At 47.7% G+C, this 12,442-nt stretch overlaps 3 protein-coding genes across 3 annotated transcripts; 1 reads left to right on the forward strand and 2 right to left on the reverse strand.

The window, feature by feature from the left end:
• Positions 1-262: 262 nt before the first annotated feature.
• BP5553_08481 (uncharacterized protein) lies at positions 263-3,221 on the forward strand (the record flags this gene model as incomplete). The annotated part of the gene is made up of 2 exons (XM_032017104.1): positions 263-690; positions 764-3,221. The coding sequence occupies 2 exons, from the start codon at positions 263-265 to the stop codon at positions 3,219-3,221; spliced, it is 2,886 nt and encodes a 961-aa protein (XP_031866535.1).
• Positions 3,222-4,228: 1,007 nt separating this feature from the next.
• Positions 4,229-7,001, reverse strand: BP5553_08482 (uncharacterized protein; the record flags this gene model as incomplete). Its single annotated transcript, XM_032017105.1, has 8 exons — positions 4,229-4,485; positions 4,539-4,905; positions 4,957-5,113; positions 5,164-5,382; positions 5,501-5,790; positions 5,841-5,984; positions 6,394-6,865; positions 6,931-7,001. The coding sequence occupies 8 exons, from the start codon at positions 6,999-7,001 to the stop codon at positions 4,229-4,231; spliced, it is 1,977 nt and encodes a 658-aa protein (XP_031866536.1).
• Positions 7,002-9,761: 2,760 nt separating this feature from the next.
• Positions 9,762-12,309, reverse strand: BP5553_08483 (putative vacuolar sorting protein VPS1; the record flags this gene model as incomplete). The annotated part of the gene is made up of 3 exons (XM_032017106.1): positions 9,762-10,081; positions 10,135-10,375; positions 10,453-12,309. The coding sequence occupies 3 exons, from the start codon at positions 12,307-12,309 to the stop codon at positions 9,762-9,764; spliced, it is 2,418 nt and encodes an 805-aa protein (XP_031866537.1).
• Between the last annotated feature and the right edge of the window lie 133 nt (positions 12,310-12,442).

The following is a 12,442-nucleotide window of genomic DNA, read 5'->3' on the forward strand; positions in this document are numbered from 1 at the left end:
TCCTCGCACGCGAACCACGAAAACCGACAACTCAAGTCAGCCTCACGGTATACCTACAGACATTAGAGTATATTCTGGATGAGAGTCCCAACCGTGGTTGTTTTGGCTGCTTCATTGTTGCAAGGCTAGAGCTCTGCCACGTCACCCGTTCACTGTTTAGAAGTCTTGGATTACACACGCTGTCGAGGGTGGATAGACCACATTGTCACTCCTTCTGGTTCCCTATTCGCATTACAACCCACGGCGGAGTACTCAAATATTGATGGATCCTCTTTCGGCTGTCTCCCTCGCTGGGAATCTGATTCAATTTATTCAGCTGGGTATGCAAATAGTTGGCAATGCCAAGGAGATCTACGTGAATGGTTCGGTGGCTGCAAATATCGACCTTGAAGACCTCACGAAGGATCTACGCACCTTGACGCTAAAGTTGAAACTTCCGCCACGAGGTTATACGGCGAGCCAAACAGTAAACGAGCAAGCACTCAACAAAGCGTATGACCATTGTATTGAAATTAGTGATGACTTGATTACCCACCTCAAAAATCTAAATGGACCTGGGCATCGCGGAAAGTGGAAGAGCTTTCGCCAGGCGCTCGAAACTTCCTGGACAAAGAAGGATGTGGAACGTATTGCGAGTCGCCTTTCTGCGTATCGAGCTCAAATGGAACTGCATTTGCTGGTATCTCTCAAGTAAGCCCGACGTTCTCCCACGCTGAAACAGCCAACAGTAGTGGCTAACCCATGCCCGCCTGGCTCTAATTAGAGAACATCAGAGTATCACCTCCTTGAAGCAAGCGAATGATTTCAAGGCCCTAGAAAGAGCTGTTCAAGAAGAGGTCTCTAGGTTCTTTAGGATCCAGATAGCAGATGCAGAGGATTGCATTCTCGGCAGCCTACGGTATCCTACGATGATGGAACGATACGAGGAGATCACTGAGGCGCATCGGAAAACATTCGAGTGGATATTTCGGAATCCGGATGGTGAAAAGCCCTGGTCGGATTTTTCTAAGTGGCTGCAGTCTCAAAATGGTATCTACTGGATCAACGGCAAAGCTGCATCGGGAAAATCATGCCTAATGAGATATGTTTTCGATGATGCGCGAACCAAAAAGTGCTTACAAGAGTGGTCAAATCATAATGAAGTGACCTTGGCTGGGTTTTTCTTCTGGAACAGTGGTACGACTGAGCAGAGATCTCACAAAGGTCTTCTGCGGTCTCTGTTATATCAGTTACTCGGCCAACAGCGAAAACTTATACCCATTCTTTTTCCAGACTTATGGAAGAAGGTCTACTTGGAGCCCGCCCGATACGCCACTTCTCCAGGATGTTTTCGTCGGGGTGGCAATTTATTGGCAAATGAGAGTTGGAGCCTATCCAAGTTGTCCAAACTTTTCAAGTCACTGATGGACCTTTCATCTTCGACAAAAATATGTATTTTCATTGACGGCCTCGACGAGTATGATGGAGATTGTGCAGAGATGATCAGACTATTCAACGAGGTTGCGAATTTGCCAAACGCAAAGATCTGTATATCAAGTCGACCGTGGATTATATTTGAAGACGCTTTTAGGGTATCGCCCGGTCTTCGACTCCAAGACCTAACATACGATGATATGAAGCAATTTATCAGCGACACCTTGGAGTCACACCCAAAATGGGTTCAACTGACCAAAGAAACCCCTGTACAGGCCGGAGGCCTTGTGGAAGAAATTATGTCGAAAGCTAATGGCGTCTTCCTATGGGTTAGACTTGTTGTTCGATCTCTGACTGATGGAATGACGAACCATGACGATATTTCGGATTTACAAAAGAGGTTGCGCCTGCTCCCAGCCGACCTCGAGCGATTATATAACCATATGCTATCCCGCATCGACCCTCCGTTTTACCTCGAACAAGCTTCGAAGATATTTCAACTGGTCCGAATGGCCCGGGAGCTGGAAACACTTTCGAAGGTCAACGAAGAGTTCCGACCCAAGCCTCTGACAGTGCTACAACTTTCACTTGCCTACGAAGAGAGCATTCAAGATTGTACAAAATGGGATGGTCTCATGATAGAACCCCAACAACTAGTACGCAGATCACAGAGTATGGCAGATCGCCTAAAGACCAGATGTGCGGGGCTTCTAGAGCTCGGTGAGCCGGTCAAGGAGCCCTCCATGAAAGGCTTCGGTTCTTGGGGTACATTTCCAATGAAAAGCGTTACATACATGCATAGGACAGTTAGAGACTTCTTGGAACGAGAGGACATTTGGCGAATGATCTTGGGCCAGACATCGAGCATGGACTTTTCCGCAGGATCGAGGTTGCTCAGCTCGTCTGTAGTTTGGGCCAAGCTCCTAACCGAACTACCGCAGCTGGAGTTGCCGGAGTGGCAGCAGCAGAAATTCATGTCAAGCGACAGGTGGGCTATCATATTACATACTATGCTGCAAGCTTATTTGGAAGATGTTCTGGCTAGAAACTCACACTCAACGGCACTCGATCAACTCGATCAAACTATCACGCTTCGAAATTGGAGCACTTCCAATCCGGATGTTCACTGGGGTAAGGACCTCCCATTCATTCATCCCACAATACCGGGTGAACTTGAGAGGGGAGAGAACTCGATAATTTCAATTGCAATTGAATTTGGCTTGTACTCTTATGCTCGCTGCAAGATTCTAAGGGACCCGAAGATCATCAGCAATATATCTGGAAGGCCACTTCTTCATTACGCCGTATGCCCCTTCCCGTTTGGAATCGAGTATAAGACTAGGACGAGAATAGTTAAACTTCTCTTGGAGCATGGTGCGGATCCAAATGAAAGTTATCCATTGGTTTTTGGGTATAACGGCCACGAGAACTGGAGTCCATGGCAGACTGCGTTATATTGGGCCTATTACGGAGAAGGTCCTAAGCTTGCAGTATGGCTCGAGTTGATGACACTCTTTATTCACCACGGTGCGGATCCTAATGCAATCTGTGACCACAATTATACAGCTACGCAAATCGTCAGCGAGCTCCTTAGGAGGGCATTCCCCGATAGAGTTGAGGCACTCGAACTCTACGTGAGCTGTCACGGTACTAGAGAAGACTCCTCAACGTCGGCCGATGATATATTTTCGCCGCTTCTAGGGTCCCCTCGACCTGCCAGTCATAGCTCAAGGGCCTCGCCGGAGACTTCTGTGTCCTGGTTTTGGGAATCTATCATAAAATGGATAACCTCCTGCCTTGGGAGATGAACCTTCTTCGAAGTCCCTAGAATCCGAAGACTTCGTATTGCGAATTTTCATACCGAGGGCTATAGATCTAGACCTCCGAGGCTCTGCTAGAAATAACCGTTCAACGCCTCCGTCGGCCCCGCACCATTGACATCACGCTCAACGTCCTCGCCAGCCCCAATTGCGAATTCCAGATGAGATATGGTCACCTGAGTTCCCTCCTGAAGAGCTAAAGCTTGGGCCGTAGAGGTGAGATTTTAATCTGCAGTAAGATGAGCATTCTATTCCTGGGAGCACGTAACAAAAAATTCGGAGTAGATGGAAAGATAATGAATCGAATACCAATCTCTCAAACACGGATATGTTGTAATGGATAATGGACTAGTGAGGCTAGGAGGGACTAAGATACTGATGTTCTTTCCTAGCTCGGAATTTGGATCACGGTACTCAGCCAAACCGAGGGAAGAGACATTAAACTTCCTGATGTCAGCTCCTGTTTCCGACCTTTCAATCAAGCAAAGAATGAAATCTAGCCTGCAGTTACGATTGCAGCTGCTGTTCCACTATGCTCTATATTGCCAGAGAGTAACGTCACCAGTGACATGATTATCCCCACGAGGGTGAAAATCCATGCGACAAAAAGGTATCCATCTCATCCTGCTGATATATATTGGGTCATTACACTAGGAAGAATAAAATAATTGAAGAAAATCCAGAAGCTTTTTGGAATATTTAATAGGCGGGGCTTTGCGGGCCCATCCGATGATCGCCTGACAAGGAGGCGGTTAGATGCTCAGCTAGCTGGGCGTTGTGTAATCTGAGCGACCATACCGAATTGAAAATCAAATACTGTGACTGAAACATAGCGAAGGGAAAGGTTTCAGTAAAAACATATTTAGGGGTTTTGTTAAAGCTTTGAAAAGAGAACACGTATAGAATACGCTACATGAGAGGGGACTACTCCTCATCATGGAGTACCCAGCTCTCAAGAATACCCAGAATAAATAGCATTAACATGGTCTAAAATTCTAATTATAGAGACGATCCGTATCAGGCTTTTTAACATCAGCAGCAGTGGTAAATGAACAATGCCCAACACCTTTCTCATCTTGGCTGACCTCACCCCACATCACCGGAAAAAGAGAGGCTTCGCCGTCTTCTTTGGGCCGATGGCACAGAGCACTAATTGCAGCGCTACAAGTCGATGCAAGTGGCATGTCACCACTGTATCGTCGCATACCGAGAGCTATCAAGGCAAGAAGAAGAACAATCCCAATAATTATAGCTACCAAACCTGTTACTTCCGACGTACAAAATACGACGAGGGAGAGGACTTACAAGTCAAGATCGCAACACAACTATATCCTGATGTGACATATCGCTGAGAGGCATCTTCTAGTCCGTTCGAGTAGTAGCGATCAATACAGATGACGAAGAGACTTTGAGATACAGTCCAGTGGAGAAGCCCAATTGTGACAATCATAGGGACTCCATATCTGGCTGGCAGTGAAACGAAGTAGCTGGACCGTTGAATACCAACTGGCGCGGAAACCCTCAGTGGTTTTCTCGTCTTCGAAAAGCCAACCAATTCATCGGCTACGAGAAAGGTGGAGACGAGGCCATTGTATACAATATATGTGCATGAGATGAAGAATTGCCAGCTGTTATCAAAGAGCACATTCTTATATATCGTGGTGATGCTGGACTGTAAGAGAGTCAGTACGTGGGAATGAGAATCCAATTAGAGCATGCTTACACCAGCGTGGATGAAAACTGAGATCGACCTGGGGTTGACTGCTCCAAAACCCATGCTGAGAATATATTTCATTGAAGGTACACTACCGATGGAAGTCTTGAAAAACTGGACGCCGTTATGGAACTCAACAGCAGCACCAATTAGAAGGGCGGAAGACCTAAAGCATGTCAGAAACGAGACTAAGACAAGAAATCGGGAACAACACACAGGACGAGACAAAAAGTCCACCTCTTCCAACTTGCGGCAAGAAACCAGCGAGAGCGACGGATTTCCCATTTCTTTGGCTGCGGCTTTTTCCAGAGTGTGATATCTGAGCGAATCATATCCCGAGAAAGTATGCCGGCCTTGCTAGTTGTAGGGTCTGGAAACTGAAGGAAGGAGCATAGCGCATCGCCGAGAATAGAAAGCGGAGGGTCTCTGTGCCGCCTGTACCGCATCGTCGTATATATTATGCAACAAAACTTGATGAAGTTGAAGATGCACACAACTGACTTGCATTAAAAGCTAGTCCATAGCCAGAGGATGGGAAGAGCAACCGACGTACTTATCATAATAGATTGAGAGTACTCGACTGTGCACAAGTTTTGCGTCGAGACCTGGCTGCTCAGACAGTAAGCAATTTTTTGGCCAGCAATACTCCAATTGGATATCTTTTCCGCCCTTTCCGCCGCTCCACCTGGAAAGTTCGCAAGGTCCAATTTGGTGCTGTCGAAATGGTTTCCCAGGCCAAAGTACCAGCCAGTCTTCCATGGGTCCTCGCTCCCGGACATACCATACGCAAAGAGGGAATTGTTCGTTGTTGACAGCGTTGAGGTTACCAATATGAGGTTCGATCTGTCCCCAAACAAATCCGTATATTGTAGAATACAATCTAGAGGCTGTACCATTGCGAATAAAGACGTGTTGTGCGCATTTTGTTGCATGGATTGAATAGTTTGGTCAAGGTTCATTGACGAAGTTTGCCATGAGTCCAGCATTGCCAATGTACCGTTCCAAGGAACGGCCTCCGTCTTTGCTGCTGTAATGGACTGCAGTGTAGCAGACGAGCTCCACGAGCTTCCGTTAAGAAATGTTGGATCGACCGTGATATGGGAGTAATTGTTCGTCCCGAGGGTAGGAATAATCGCAGAGTTGAATCTTCAAACGTCAGTTGAAAACACTCTCAAAGGTTTCATCATGATCGACTTGCAAAAAGTGCAAAGGTACCGAAGAGAGGCCCAATATCACCCAAGCGATTCGTCTGTCAATAGTTATGCTGCGCAAATTCCGAATACTGGGAACACCAATATCTAGCCATCGCCACTCCTTGTGGGCTTTGTCAATCTCTTTTCTAGTGGGAGAGACTAGTAGCTGCATGCAAAGGTTCGAAGAACAGAACAATAGTGTACTGAGTATATTGATCACAAGATGAAGCGAGAGACTCAGGCGCTGGCTGACGTTGCAGTCTCCCTTGTATAGACGACCCAAGTCCTGCTCCGCTTTCCACCCAGTTCCGAACGCAATAGTTGCAGCAACATTCAGAACCAGGACTGTCCCTGAGATGGTGCAGCAGGTTGCAAGCAGGACCTCCCGGCGGGAGCGCCATGTGCGCAATGTTTTCGCCCGAGGGTTGTCGGGATCGACTTGAGGGAACCATGGTGAGAGAAAAGTCTTGGACGCAAAGCGAACGTGGAAAGCCCCGGCTGGAAGCAAAGGTTGAGCTTCTGATCTGCCGTGCTCCAGGGATGCTCTGGACGTGGCGCTATCGCTTTCCAAGTCTTCGTCCTCCGTAAGCTCTGGAGGCGATCTTGAGTTTGCTTCGAGACTCAGTGATGGTTGCAACGACGTTGAAGAACAGGCCACTGTATTACTCGAGATAGTCCCCTCTCGGCAGATTTGGCCCTCAATTTCCAACGGCGGCGTCAAGTTGCTAAGTTCTCATTAGATGGACATTTCTTTCGAGCAAGGGTCCAACGGCGCAGAGAACGGACTCACATAAGTGCGGGTGCACTCGCCGGCGGATCGCTCATGTAAACAGCGGCATCACCCCTTTGGCCCTGCGGCATTGAGTGCGGATTGCCCTCACGAGCAAGCGTTCACTTGGTTGATACTATAAATAGAAGCATAGCAGCCTCGTTGGTTGTGACTATGAAATGTTGGAAACGCTGTTGAACGAAATGCGGGGCCAGCCATTTTTATCTTCCACTGGCTTCGGAGAGAAGTCAAATCAGCGTCTAGGCAGCCAACAGCTCCTCGACGAGACCATCATATCGGTATCCAATGAAAGTGAAAACAGACAATTAAAATCAAGCGCCCGGGTCAGACCGCCTGCGGGGAAGCCTCACCGAGCATCCCCGGCGCCTCACGGTCAGATAGCGCCAGGGGGACTTTCGAGAATGTGGCTGTGTTTCCTGTCTGGCCTTGCAAGAACGATTGAATTACAGGCATCCAGGCGGGTTTGTTACGTTTGTCAGGCGTTCTGTTCCCGAACATATGCGTCGACCCTTGCAGCATGTCGCCACTTGCCTGCTGATTTGACGCCGCATGAGAAAGCATACATGTACAGTACATGTACCTCATCGCCGTGATCGAGCTCCCTCTCCACCTGGCAGCCCTCTTCATTAATGCTGGTTGACCCTTGAATTGCGATGATGTATTCGCCACTTGGCTGGTGCGATACAATACGAGAATTGCGATATGCTGTGGGGGAAGAGACGAAAGGCGCATGAGTGGGCGCGGTTTCTTACGGTGCTGCGCAGCAGGAAGGTCGCGACCAGAGATCTTCGGCAGCGGTCAAGAGCTGAGGAAGCGGTGCTGCCTATTGCACATGACTCTAATCGCCTTCAAACTATAGGTAGGAAATTGGTGACATCTCAAACACCTCAACGTCATTGTAGTATCAGCAGTAGGGGTAATTGAGCAATGCCCAACACCTTTCTCATCTCAGCTAGAGACTTCGGTAGAATATGCAGTGTTGGTCACCTGAGCTGGTCCTTGAAATAGCCCAACTCTGCCATCCGCGTCAATTCACTCACCAACGAGATGTTATTCGTATATAGGATCCATGGCGCTGTTGATGGCCGTGCCAGAAATTCTCTCGTTCACGACATGAATATTTTTCTTCTATAAGAGAACAGTCTTCCCACTATTAGACATCCTTTGCTACTTGTCTCTTTCTCTTGTCTCGTTTGAAGATCTGGGTTAAAATCTCAAAACCCGCCCTATAGGCCCCATGCTGCACCCTAGTTCGTAGCCTGGAGACAGAATCTAATAATTTCAGAACAGTATTAGAGCATGCAAGCGGAGCTGGAGAAGACGAGACAAGACTTGGAAAACTTGAGGCAGGTATCAAGCATCTATATCAAGAATCTAAAATTAGCAGAAGCCGAAGTTTACAAGAGGCTAGAGACCTCGAAAAGCCAAACGACCAGCCTAGAAAATGACCTAGAAGTAGCGCGGCAATCTATCAAGGAGGGGAAAGAGAGTTAGCAAGCCTAAGGCTTGAGATCGATAATGAAGACGAGCGCATAAGGCTATTAAAGGCAGAGCTATTTGGGATGGACCGCATGATACAACTGGAGACAGAAAAAGAGAAACTCGAGGCTGAGAAGGAGATTCAAGCTGCGCTAGCCGGAGCAACAGCCTCAAGCAGCCAAGATCTTGTGGAACTCCTACAGCGGGAAGCATTTGTCAATGCCAGTCTCTCACAGGTTGAAGAGAAAATTGTGTAAACGGGATTAGATGTTATGAAATATACGAAGTATAAAGTATGCTTCAAAAGTTTTAAAACAGGCCGCTAAACAGGCGTTGACTATACTCTTATGGAAGACCTAGTCAAGAAATTTGAGGAATTGCGTGATGAGGTCGTTTATTGTTTCGTAAACGACATTATGACGGTGGTAGAGCTCGAGAAGTACAAATACTTCTTAGAAACTCAAAGTATCTCGCTGACCACGGGGAATTCTTCTACGGTGGCTACAATCCACCTCGGAAGAGATATCGAGGTCTGGATGATGCAGGAGAAGATTTGAAAAGTACTGCAGGACCCAGAGTTCGAGATCTAGCAAGACTTCGCGCCGAGTCCAAATAACAGCCTCTTTCATCGCCTTGGTATTTAGCTCGAGGCAGGAGGAGGGATAGGTCCTAGCGATAGTGATATTGCCAGTGAAGTTGCGTTTTAGCGGTGCTCAATATGTAACTCATATTCGGTTCTTCTTTTCGAAGGATCTGTTAAGGGATTGGTCGTTCGAGTGCGGAATGGCGGAAGGACTCTGCGAGATATAGAGTGTGCAATTCTGATGTGAATTAGTTCCTGGCCCTCGGGCGATCGTTTATGAAGACTGTTGTGAAGCTGATCTAAACTTGATCCAAAGTTGCTCCCGGCGTGTTGCACTAACCAAAATAGGTTGGATTTAGGGAATAGTCTCGGCACGGCCTATTATTGCTCCTTGAAATAGATACAATAGCCTGAAATATCGGTTGCAATATCAACTGAATGCGTCGAGCTCTCGGGACATAGGTGGGAGGAGAGGCTTCGAACGAGCGGCTGTAGCAGGTTGTACAAGCTGCTATGAATAGTCACGGAAGAAGCTCTGTTGGTGGGAATATTCATACAAGGTTGAAATGATGGGGTTGAACCGCGACGCTACATTTCTACGCTACAGCGTTAAAAATAAAGGCTCAAGAATTAACTAGGTACCTACCCACAACGACTAGTAATCCCATAAGAGATGCCTCATAATTCATGTCTATAAAGATTTTGAGTTAGAATTTGTAAGTGGTTCCCAACAACGTAGGATAAGACTGACCAAACCCTTGAACTAAGATTATATTTCTTCATATATAGCCCGTTTCGCAGCAAGTTTGGACTTCTTCTTGTCTTTCTTCCTCGAAAAGAGCGAATTCTTTCCCTCCGCGGGTGGCTCGGGTTCGGCTTCTGAGGCATCGGGCACCATTTTACTGTCTGCGATCTCTCTGCTCAAGGGCTCGGATTCCTCAAAGGCTGAGCATCTGGGGTCGCAAGAAATATCAGACAGAGATCTGACATCTACCTCAGACCCCTCATCAGAACCTTCATCGTCGTCGCCAGGATTATAGTTTGCAGATTTGAACCAGATGCCTCTTTGAATCTTGCTATCATCTGCACCTATTCAGCACATAAGTAATGGCTCAGAATGGGACAGTAGCTTGGTCTCTCACCAAGAACTCTGACGCCGATGAAGCTTTTGCAGGTTTCGGAGCCTTTCATGAGAACATCCAATTGTCTGGTTAGTTGTTCGCGCTGGGCGCGATTCTCCTCGGATTCACCAGCGATGCGAGTCACGAGGTCTGTGGGCATAGAAGTGACAGCTATAGGAGAAAAGATATCGTAAAGTGGAGAGATGAGCTTAGATTCGATGACTTCGATAGCGATATCGTCGACGAAACGTTTCAGAGCAACCTGTTCAACAAACAGGTCGGTTAGCTAGGGGGCCTATAGAGGAAGGGGCAAGAAGTAAAAGAAGGGAAGTAGGCAACCTTGTAGTAAGCCTCCATACAATCCAGGGCTTCGGAACATGCAAAGCGGTTCATATCGGGTTCCGTACGTTGCACGAGAGCTGCCACGAGCAGCCGGAGATCTTTGTATTGGGAGGGGTACGGGGAATCAATGGAGGAGACGCCGAAGAAATCTTTTACGATCCTTGTGTATTCATCCTTTCTTCGTTCGTTCCGGACCTTCTGGAGCGCTTCTGTGAAATAATGGTTATATGTGATTGGATGGCTTTTCTGATGCGGTATTAGCAGCTCAGTGCTCTTTGCGTTCAGAGTTTCTAGTAACTGGTCTAGAGCAGGCTCAAAGATTTTTTGGAAGAGTGCTTTGGAGGTTGCAATATCAGCGATGTAGGTAGTTGTGAGATTAAGGAATTCTTTAGCGGCCTTCCAGACTTTTTCGATGTGCCTCCGGGTGATCGCTTCCCAGGGAGATGACTGTTCTAGGAACAAATCTGCCACTATCATGGGATTGAAGGTTCCCGGCAACTCTCGACCCTTAGTCCTCCGCATCAGGTGCTGTATGTGATCCATGAACTCTTCTCTCGTAGTCGCAGTCACACTTTTAGGAACAGTAGCCTTGTTTAGAGAGTCGACAATCTGACGGCGGTGACCTTGTCTAGCGATCCGTTCTGCAAAGTCTAGGTTGAGGTTCTGTACCACGGCCCGAATGCGCTTTTTATAGCCGGCTTCAGACTCCGCGTCCTCAAAGAACGGATCGTTGTACGTACCATCCACGGACGCTTTGATTAGAGAGTGGAATGATTGACTAATATGGAGTAGATAGAGTCGTTGTTCGCCCAAGGTCGCTCGAGGTTCCCCCAACTTATCTAGCCGACTCCGGCAGGCTTTGGATTTGATTTCGATTTCATCTATCAAGCTAGGTAGTTCAGCAGCAATCTGTCCGAGAAGGACAGTGCTAAGCCTTTTCCGCAACTTGTCAACACCCAGGAGTGAGCGAGACAGATCACCCCATATCCCTTGAGAGAAGAATTCTTCCTCCTTAATGTCGCGATCAGTCAACGTCCATACTCCCGTTTCGGAGTCCATGTTTTTCAAAACATGCCATCCAAGACGGAACTCGACGTCCTGGTTTCTTGCAAGGGAGACATACATGGCTTCACTCCCGGATCCAGGGATCAGAGTATCCGGCTTTGTGATGACGCCCAGCGTTCGATTGCCCCCTTTATCAGCAGAGCGTGCGAGCTTTAAGACAATCTGGTTCGCGTAGTCGTTCTTCGCCGAGACCACCGCGAGAATGACGCTTCTGGGTTCCTTCATATAGGCCTGAACAACGTCTTGTACCAGCTCGACATCAGAAGCAGATTGCTGCTTCGTTTCGGAGTGGATGAGTCCGGGTAGGTCCACAATGGTCAAGTGAGGCCGATCGGGACCTGAGACCTCAACACGAAGGAGGTCCTTCGAGAAAGTTTTGCCATGCGTTGAGATTGCCATAACTTCTTTTGCGGCCTCAATCAGAGTTGAAAGCCCATCGAAGCCATCTAGCTTCTCGTGAAAGCTACTGAGGGAGAGCTGCTCGGATTCGCTTCGCGAGTGATGCGGGACGATTGACACGGTTACGCCAATGTGCGAAGTCTTGCGGAGGACTAATTCTATCGGAAATCGAGTGCACAAGTTGCTCTTAATCGGAAATGATACACCCGAAATTGCTTCTAGCACGGAGCTCTTCCCAGATGACTGGTCCCCACATACGATGATCTGTGGCAATGAGACATAATGACTGATGCCTTGCGAACGGAGACAGTCAACGGCGTCCAGTAGATCTAGCTGATCCTTAGAACATAAGCCGTTCAGGGCATCTGTATGGAACGGTTTCAAGACCATTTTGAATGTTGATGGCTAGGTTAGACTTGATTGAAGATGCGTCAAGGCCGCGGACAGTGGAGATGAGGTAGAAAAGGAGCGAGGCACAGTGACTAATACCGTGAAAGCAAGGCAGTCAAGGAAACACAGACCT

Source organism: Venustampulla echinocandica (genome assembly GCF_003357145.1).
Source record: "Venustampulla echinocandica strain BP 5553 chromosome Unknown scaffold_8, whole genome shotgun sequence".
NCBI lineage: Eukaryota > Fungi > Ascomycota > Leotiomycetes > Helotiales > Pleuroascaceae > Venustampulla > Venustampulla echinocandica.